The sequence below is a fragment of the Cupressus sempervirens genome, chromosome 8 (assembly GCF_028749045.1).
Source record: "Cupressus sempervirens isolate cs-2001-9-10 chromosome 8, ASM2874904v1, whole genome shotgun sequence".
Classification (NCBI taxonomy): Eukaryota; Viridiplantae; Streptophyta; class Pinopsida; order Cupressales; family Cupressaceae; genus Cupressus; species Cupressus sempervirens.
Window position 1 is genome coordinate 500461321 of NC_143125.1, and position 10507 is coordinate 500471827.

A 10507-nucleotide genomic window follows, 5' to 3' on the forward strand; every position below is an offset into this window, starting at 1 on the left:
GGGGATGAGGTAAAACATTTTAGTGTCATGAGACATATAAGAAACTCCTTGCTGCAACTTTGCCTGCCACAAAGCCCTTAAATATACTTTAGTTTATGGTACCATTTGGAATTTGATTATCTTCAACTAGGATTCAGCTGGCTATATGGTCCCTATTACAAATTGGAATAGCAAACATGGAGTGCATCTGCAGTGCCCTATGTAAAGCCACCTAATTCAAACAAAATTACAATAAGAATAGGATCAACCACGGTCACTTTTGGATTGTCAATTATTACATTTCTTATTAAGTTCAGTTTTTTCAGAATCTGAGACGAGATAAATCACATTGACTTACAGTGAGCATATTTCACTTGAATCCTATCATTCAGTGGGTATACCCATCATCCAACGTTTGAAAATGAAGGCAAAATCTACAGTGCTATAGAAGTGGACCTTGTATCATCCCATTTGACTTGAAATTTCATAATATTATATTCCTTGTTTGAACAATCCTATGATATAATTATTCTAGATTTAACTTTAAAAATTAAGTGAGAGATGATGACAGCACAAAGGAACTGCTGTTACCTCTAATATAATTATTCATAAAGAGAGATATTTCTGTCAGGTAACAACCAAGTGAAACACCAGTTAGTTGTATAGGGCCCCTTCATGATATCATAATATAATTTGTGACATCTGCTATCAGATGACATATTACACAAAATAGGATCAGAAAAATAGCTACAGTACAGATGTCTCAAATGCCCTTCACCTTATTTTATCACTGTGTCTCTCTCTTCATTGAATCTCATGTATATACACCTGATAAAGGCTGCTGTTGTAAGGATCAAGCTGCTTAACAAAGGCATATTGCACCTAAGGGAGGCTAACTTGCTAAGAGTGTACACTACCACAAGCAGTCATCTATAATATTGGGTACATGTGAGAGTCTAGAGATAGTAATGATCTGCCTTCGTTACAAGTCTGCGTTGGCATCATATGGAAATGCTTTTATGGGAGAATCCAGATTGAGGAAGCCCTTTACAGAATGCATACTTAATTCTTCTGGATTAAGAGTCTGTATTGAAAGGCAGAAAACATGACAAGAATCCAAAATTTATAGTAAATGTTTTCTTTAAAATCTTAATAATGAATAAATGCCACATATTTATGAGTCTTCCTGTCTTTGGAAGCACTAGGGTTTTGTTCGTGGCTGCAAAAGATGCACATATGTCATGAGTAGGAAATTTGTACGCCATATATGATAAACTAAAGGTATCTTATGATATCACAGCAATAATGCAGGTATCATAATTAAGGTGCACACAAAGAAATCCATACCAACAAACATGAATTTGCCATTCCTGATGTATGTTCGTGGCAAACTGGTTGGCCTAACTTCCAGTAACATTAGGTCAGTGTAATTAATAAGTTGAGAAGATATCTGTGGCTGTATTGACCTGTGGAGTCTAATGGAAAAGAGAATGCAAGTGGCTACACAGTATCACTTATCAATTATTGACTGGTTTCTGTTATGCCATATCTGTTACATTGCAACTCAATTGTGTTGATATAAATGTGATGTGTCTGTGTGGGTGCATGCACTGATTGATGGCATATATCTTCTAATTTTACAAACACTTGTACAGCTGGGAGCAGCAAATCCACTGAACCTTTTTGTGGTTTCAGAGGCATAAGGATTTACAAAAGAGTTGGTATATTGATAGTCCTCCATTGAGTTGATAAATGCTCCTTTGTAATATTGCTGTCTCTTTGTTGGCTTTGGCTGGTTTAGTTCCAGATTCCAAACCTTATTGCTAAATCATAAAATATCTATGTAGAATGAAGTAGGTATATATTGTACGGATGGATTTCAAGTGAACTGATAACTTGGTCATTCTGCTTCATATTTTTTTTCAATTTATTAGATTTTATGTTATTACATGAGATATTTAAAAAGACTCAATTCATGCCATCCTGCCCTGCCAAGCCGGAGCCATATCTCCTCCAATACAGATCTGTTTTCTCTATAAGCCTATTTACCAGAGGGGCTGAGTGGATCTTGAGCCTGCTTACTTAGGAGGTTACACCTCAGTCCAATTCATGTCATTCTCCCCTACCAAGTCCAAACTTTCTCTTCTCCATTACAGATCTGTTTATCCCCTAACCACGCTCTTGGCTGAGTGGATCTTGAGCCTGCATACTTTGAACACACCACAGGCTCTCAAGGTTGAACTAAATTGCAGGCCTGTCATTTCTAATGAGACCAGCACGTCTGTAACAAGGATCTTCTCAACAGATCATATATGGGTAGGTCTCGGTGCGTGGAAAATAGTCATGCAGATCCTTGGAGAGCTTCTCCAGTGCTGATTATTAGTTAAACTGACCAGGTCCGGATCTGCTTGACACACTATTTATGGGTAGGTCTGGGTGCCTGAGAAATACTCACGCAGATTTTTGGAGAGTTTCTCCATTGCTCATTATTAATGTTGGACTGAAGACCAATACACTCTATCAATTGTTGCCTTAAAAGGCTGGTAGATTCAGATTCTCCATGGTTTCTTTGTTCCTAGTGGATTTTTCTGAGATTTACACACTGTGAAGTTCGAATGTGTTAACATCTCTTATGCTAACATCTGGAAATACCTTCTAGTGATATGTGTTTTGATTTTAATTAAAATAAAGTAGAATTGTGGCATTTCCAAGTATAGGATTTAAAGCTGTATATATATAATTGCATTCTATTGTAAGAGCAATTACTTGTGCACATTAGAGGCAATTTTGTACCATTTTCAAAACAAGTGGGCTTTCCTGCCATTATAATCTTTTATTAGTCACCATAGGATTAAACAAAGAAGTAATACACTAACAGTGGCATCAAGACGATGCATGGCTAAATGCTTTGAGATGCCATAAAAAGGCTTGTATTGTTGTTAGCAATAGACTGCATATTTCATTTCAAGTTACAATTCCACAATGAATGTCAAAAATCATGATTACCGTTGGCTGATTTTGTATGTCACTTCAATATGGGCGTGCTTTGAGCATGTTGAACGATACATCTATCTTGTAGAAATGGTGAATCTTCATTGTATTGGTTAGCAGCCATACTGAGTTCTTGTAGCACCTATACCTCAGGTATATTCAGTGGCCAGGCTATATATAATGCTGGTTTAATATATCTAAGTTCCACCTGTTGCTCGCATACTAGTTTTAGTTGGTGAGCAGTTTAGTAGTAGTTGATAATAAAAATATGCTATTCATATTTGCCAATATGTAACATTGAAATCATTCTCCCTTTTGACCTCATAGGCACTCACTGAAGAAAGTGATTCCACCTTTAGTTGATCTATCCTGCTTCTCTTAGTTCAGACACTCGATGTTCTTATAGCCAACCTACTCATTTTGGCACTTAACCTAACCGTAGAAAGAGGTTCCACCTTTAGACACTTCTTTCTGCCTGCCATTGAAGGTGGGGCAACCAGTCATTTATGTCTGCATTTGTTCTAAATGTGAGCTTGACTACCCTCATCCATCTCTTTAGCGGGGAGGGAATGAAATTCTTTCCTTGTGAGGAGTGAGTTGTGATAGTGATAATACCCCTAAGTTCAATGTTTCTAGGTTTTACAATGATACAATATGATCAATTTTGGTCACTACTGCTTATGATTGCAACTATCCTCAGAGCCACAGGAAGCTACCTATATGTTAGTAATTGACCTAACCCAAACACACACACCAAAGGTCAAGGTGCATAAATGCCCTCACATTTGAGAGCACTGTGCACTACTGAGGACATGAATGTACTCATCCCAGAGCACCCTACTAGTAACACTTACTAGAGGAAGAATATGGAAACTGTGTTTATTGTTTTCATTCAGTGTATCACCAGAACTATGCTTTTTTTTAATTGAAGGTATTTAGAGGCCTGGGCTTTGACTGAGCTGGTAACAATTTACTAATATTATTATGAATGCCTTTGTTAAAATCTGTTGTTGATTCAGATGAATCTTTAATGAGTTGGGTGGTAAACTGTGAATTGTTTTCATTGGTGTATTATCAATACTGAAATTTCTTTAGAGGTCGCAAATATAGTTATTTTATTGGCCTGGCTTTTCAAGGATTATGACCATGTAGAAACATTGTTGCCAAAGCCTTTGTTATCTATTTTCTGTTGCTTTAGGTGTTATAGATGATACTGTATTTGATACTAAAAGCAGAAAAACAAGGGTGGCTGTCCCTTAAAAAAATACAGCCCATAGGCATCAAAACAACAAACCAAAGCAAAAACTTATAATAAGGTCAAGAATAGAACATTGACAGAAGAGTGGGTAGACAATTCACCCACATCATTGGGAGGAGAATGAGAGACTGCAGACTGAATTTGTATTGAAATAATCAGATGATGAGAATTCCTGTATTTATAATTGAGTTGAGTAAACGTCTATACATGCTTGAACATAACATTGTTAAATTTTTTTGTATTGATTGCATGACATATACTCAAAGTTGACAAACAATTAGTGCGTAGTGGGATAATCAATATTAACAAAACACGACAATAGACATTTTACACTGATTGCATCACTGCCCTAAAAGAAAAATAGCCTTTCAGAAGACAAGGTAAACAAGTAAGATCAAGTAACATTTGGGAATGATATCTCAAATTGACAAGAATATTGCAAATGGAGACTTGTAGACAAACATAAATGTAATCTGGAGGGTACGTGGAAAATCAAATGAGTGTGGTGGAGGTCTAGAGGCAATGGGGTCAAGGGGGCATTGCCGTCAGCGAAGCAACATACATCACTAAGACCTTTAAAACCATAGAGAGACCTTCACGATGCACGTCATTTTCATGAATTTGTAGAAGGCAAACAAACAACATGCGTATGTTTTCTTGAACCTTTAATTGCAATATTTAACTTCCATAGCCCAATTTCTTTTCACAAAGTAGTTGTAATGATTGATTGGTCAAGTGTATCAACCTATGTTCCCCCAAGTTTCCGGTACGGGGACGGCGAGGGACGGCGGGACGGCAAATTTATTTGGCGATTTTGGGGACGGGGGGGGGACGGGGACGGCTATATATATAGGAAAATTTTAAAATATAGTATATACATTGAAATTTGTAAATATACATGTCATTCATATGAAACTAAGCACAATTCATGTCATTTAAACATTATAGAACCATAACATACAACATTTGAATGCCATCTATGAAATAATATCCGATTTTAGTATTTTACTATTTAGTATTTTAGTATCCAATTCTCAAAATGCATATCAATACAATATCAGAGAACACTGAACAATGAACATTAAGTTATTAACCATTGTCAATATCATAAGACTCATAATGATAAGCATGATAAATCATAAATCTGAAAATCAAAATCAAAATATGCCCAAAGCTATAGGCTGCCATAAAGTAATAAGTATCATATAATCAATGTATCATAATCATGTTCATGTTCAACATAAAAAGCAAAACATAGAAAATGAAGCAGACTGTTGCTCCTATTCTGCCTCTACTAATCCATGGCATCAAAATTAGAATCCTCCTCACTGTCATCCTCCACAGGAAGCGTAGTCTCATCTAATGGAACCCCAACCAGTCCTGGTGCTATGTCATCCTCATCTATCTGGGTCACATCCTCAGGCTCAACATCCCATCGCAAAGCTGGTGTCTGCTTATACTCTGGAGTCTGGCGATTGGCAAGTCGAAGAGCATGATGCACTGTCACTAGCTTCTCCGCTCTTTTAGAGGTAAGTCTATTCCTCTTGATAGAGTGGATATATGAATATGTGGACCAGTTCCTCTCTGTAGCTGAAGAACTAGCAACTTGTGAAAGGAGGCGACCGGCAAGTATCTTTAACTCAGGTGTATCTCTCCCATGCCAAGTCCACCATCCAATAGGATCTCTCTATGCCAAAACAACTCTATCCAACCTTGCTTGTGGCTTACCCAAGTTTGGGCCACGAAGGTTGGTGAAGTCAAGGAACTGTGCACGAAGAGTAGAGGCATCTTGAGCTGAATACATCTTATCAATTGCTTTTGTGAAGCCATCCAAAACCTCAGGATCATCACATGGGAGGCCCCTTCCACCCAACTGTGCATAACATTTGGGATTTAGAGCAAATGTTGCCATATGAAGCGGGTTATTCATTATGTTCCACCTCCGCGTCACAATAGGCCTAATATGCTCCTCATAAAAGCCCAATGTAGGATCCTTTGCCGCAACAATTCTCTTCATCTTACCCAACATGCTGTCAATAGTCTCATAGATCTCTCCTAAACTAGGAGCATCAGTATCAGCATATCTAATGACATCAACAATGGGTGCTATGACAGAGCAAATGTATCTGCAAGATCAAAATGCTAACAAAAAAAAAAAATCAGAATTAGAATTTTAAGATTATTAGTAGGAAAATCAGCAAGCAAAAGACTAATAGTAAATTTAAAAACCAACAACTTACTTCATTGTGGACCACCAACTCTCATCAAGGATCCTTTGCCTTACCGCTTTTCCTTTAGTGGACTTAGAATGAGACCATCGTTCCCACTTTGGATTCACCACCATCAATTGAAGGGCCTCATACACCTCAATCATCCTCTCCATCAAGATGAAATATGTGCAATACCTATAGCAACAATTAAAAATTAAAAATTTAAACTTTAACATTAATGATTAAAATTTAAAACAAAAAGCATCACATGTAAGTAAACTTATAAATAATTTTTTTAAATAACTTAAAGTTAAAACAAACTAAAAGTAAACTATAATTATAATTGACATACCTTGTCTCGGCTGGTTTGAGGAACTCCTTCTTAGAGAAGGACTTGAATAGAGCAGGTGAAGTGTGGTGGTTGTAAATAAACATTTGCACTTCTCTAGCTTCTAGCACCGCTTGCTTCACCCATTCAATCTTCCCTATGTCCTTCAATGCATTGTTCAAGGAATGAACACAACAAGGGGTCCAAAATATGTGCCTATAAGCACCCTCTATCATCAAACCTGCTGATTTGCACACAGGTGCAGAATCTGTGATAACTTGTACAACATTAGAGGGCCCAATCTCCTTTATGGCATCTCGCAAAATGGTGAACTGAAAATCTGCATCCTTCTTTTTTCCTGAGCAATCTATGGCTCTCAAAAAATAAGAGCCAGCAGGGGATGTGACAATGATATTGATGAGTGGTCGATGTCTAACATCGGTCCACCCATCCATCACAATAGAGTAGCCTGTTCTATCCCAAGTGTGTCTCATATCCTCAAATAATAAAGCAACCTTTGAGTACTCTTCATCTAGGATAGTGGTTCGTAGCTTATGCTCACCGGGGGGCACAAATGAGGAATTCATGCTCATAATATCTTTCACCATTTGTTTATAATAAGTGGAACGGGCTGCATTATATGGGATACCATTAGCAACAAAGAATCTACCAATGGATGCCTCACACTTCTCCTTTGCCTGTGCATTAAACATACTTTCCACCGAGCCCTTCTCACTACTACTTATCTTTCTCTTCCCTCTAGACCCACTAAGGCTGCCACTAGTACCAATGGCGGATGAAATATGCCTAGATGATTGTGAGGGAATGGATGGTGATGTCACTGCCAAATTTTGCCCCTCCATTTCAGCCTCTAAGTGCAATCTTTGACATTCTAATTTTTGTTCATCGGTTAGGTTAGGACAAGCTTTGACTCCTTGGCATGTAACATCTAAAAAATGTGACTTCACTCTTGCATAGCTGCCCCTAAAATCATCAAGACAAACATGGCAATCCCACACCCTAGTCCCTCCCGAATTTTTTTTATCTTTTGGCCTAGGTGTGACATATTGGAGAAGAGGTTTTTTCCTATTGAAAGGACCCTTTGCAAAATTCTTCACAATGTCGGAAGGGCATTTAAACAAATCAGCTTTAGAATTGGGTTTTTGCCTAGTGTCACTACTAACAACATCAACCTCTACATTTTCTTCTTCACTACTACTACTTGTACTCCCACTGCTGCTCATTGCGTTTAAATATGCAATTGAATAGATATATGAGCTGAAACAATGAAAAAATAAAAAAAATTCAGACTTTGCAAGCTACAAATTTATTAAAAAAATGATAGATGAAAGCACAAAGAGTTTTATACTTACTTGGTGGACAAAATAGAAGATCAAACCCTTGGTCAAGCTCTTGGAAGCAAAACTATTACCTCCTCTACTTGCAAAATGAAAACTTCAGCCGGCTGCAACATAAAATGAAAACCAAAGAATGGTTAAAACAATTTAAATGTGTTGAGTTATATACATTTTAGGGTTTTTGGAGAAGTGGGGCCCACTAGCCGACCAAAAAAGACACAACAAATATTTTTTCAATGTGTTTTTTTTTTAATGTTTTGAGCTTGCAAAAAAGGGGGACAGCCGGCCGTACCCGGTACGGTCGGGGGACGGCTAAACGTCCTCTTTCTGTATCGGGGACGGCTGGCCGTCCCCCTTTTGTCCCCCCCACATCCCCAAGTTTCGGGGACGTCCCCTGCAAAAAAATGGAATTTGGGGATGGCTGGGGGACGTCCCATACCCGTCCCCCGTCCCCGAAACGGGGGGTTTTAGGCCGGGTACGTGTCCCCGGGGAACATAGGTATCAATGTATGATGAAAATTGTAGAGTTTTTAAGTGGAGGATTTCCCTCGCGATTTTGTTGAATTGTGGTGCAGGAGCACCTTGATGATCTTTGATTGTACACAAGAGGGTCAATATGCTTGTTTCTTCTGATGCTTTGGTGTTTGTTCAATGTTGTAATAGGCCTCATAAGGCCTTTTGTGTTTGTAACAAGGTCAATAGGTCAGTTTGGTCACAAAGTCATGTAGAGACCATGTCGTTCGTCAAACTTCACAAAAACATGTTTGTAAATGGTGTTTGGGGATCTTAAGGGTCCCTATTGTGCTGTTTGTAAGGTGATATGATCACCATAGGTGACAAATGCAAAAAATGCTCAATGTTGACAACATTTGGTCAATTTCAAAATCCAACGCCCAATTGATTCAAAAATAAGTTTGGGTTGGTTGGAAAGGTGGTAGACAGTTGGTCTAAGGCTTGTATGATCGACAAATGCTGTGAGGAAAAAAGGTTGTTGGAGATTTGAAGGAGAAGCGCATTTTGGTTCTTGATCTTTACACGGTGTTTTCCTGTTTCAGTATGTTGCAGGATCATATACAAATTGATGGATGCTTGAAACCATTTGTAGATGATAGCCCAATGAATTAGCTTTCTTTTGATCTCGATCTTGTTTGATTTGGTGTAATAAAGTGGGAGATCTAAGAAAATCTTTGTTGATTGATTTGGAACCTCGATTAACTAGGGTTTTGAATTAAAATGTGCAATAACTCTTCATTTCACTGTTAGAAAATTCTCATTCTTGGTGAAATGAAGGGTCTACATGTACCATTGATGTTACAGAAGATTCGTAACCAAATTCACTTTGCCTCTTTGAGAAATGAGATAAGTTAGGCTGGGCATCTCTTATTTGACTAGCCTTAGTGACTGTTCATAGAAGCACGGTGAGTGTTTGGATGGTGTAGTGACCAAATTGATGGTGGAATTTGTGTTCTTATATGTGCACATAACTTTTTGTAACAGTTTTGGGCCGAGAGCAATTGAGATTTTAGTACTTGCTTTGCAAAGGCACCCTATTAAGCCTATTAGGCTTAAAACATAGGGTTTCAAGGTTAGGTGGTCAGGAGGAGAAACCCAGTTTGAGAAATTGGTTAGCTTGTAGTAATCTAAAAAGAGTACCTTGAAGTGTAATTTGCTTGGGGCCATGTATAGAGAGTTTTGCAGATAAATGCAAATTACCTGATTAGTAGACCTAATTGTGAGTATTCCACTAGGCCTAATTGGGCAAGTCATGTGTTGGGCTGTCAAGAATGGATCTAAGGGGTTAGTTGATAAAGCTGGATTTTGAGGGAAGTGTAGAACATGTCTACAAGTCTTGAGGCCATTGAAATGAACAAATCTTGATATGTAAGGGCGGAACACTTTGCTGAATCTAGGATTGTAAAGTTGGTTTGTGTGAGTAGGAAAACTTGCTTTTAGAGTTGAATTGTCTGAGTTGAGGGTCATAAGGAGGTGGACCAAGACAAGTTCAATATAATTGGAAGCCTCTTGGGTAGGCTTGATTGATTGGAGCCTTTGGGAGATTTCCTAGAAGGAAATCAAAACCTAGGTTGTCTTGGAAGTTAACTAAGTGTTTAGACCCCTCTGCATCATATTGGTATCAGAGCCAATAGTTTCTTTTGGTCTTTGGTATATATCAGAGGAAGAGATTCAGTAAGAGGCTTTTACAAAATCTCCTAAAGCGGTGAAAGCTCAGGATCTTGAGGAGATGGAGCAAAGAATGGATGAAAAGTGAGAAGCTAGGTTGAAGAAGTTGGTGAAGAAATTGAAGGGCAAGGGAAGCCAAGAGAATAACGATGCTGAAACTTTTGAAGATGAAGATGAGGATAGACACACAACTGCATAACTA

At 38.1% G+C, this 10507-nt stretch overlaps 1 protein-coding gene across 1 annotated transcript; it reads right to left on the reverse strand.

The window, feature by feature from the left end:
* Positions 1 to 5381: 5381 nt before the first annotated feature.
* LOC149543384 (uncharacterized) lies at positions 5382 to 6503 on the reverse strand. Its single transcript, XM_089796284.1, has 2 exons — positions 6469 to 6503; positions 5382 to 6354 (listed from the first exon to the last, which is right to left on the reverse strand). The coding sequence occupies exons 1-2, from the start codon at positions 6471 to 6473 to the stop codon at positions 5916 to 5918; spliced, it is 444 nt and encodes a 147-aa protein (XP_089652410.1). The 5' UTR covers positions 6474 to 6503; the 3' UTR covers positions 5382 to 5915.
* Positions 6504 to 10507: the final 4004 nt, after the last annotated feature.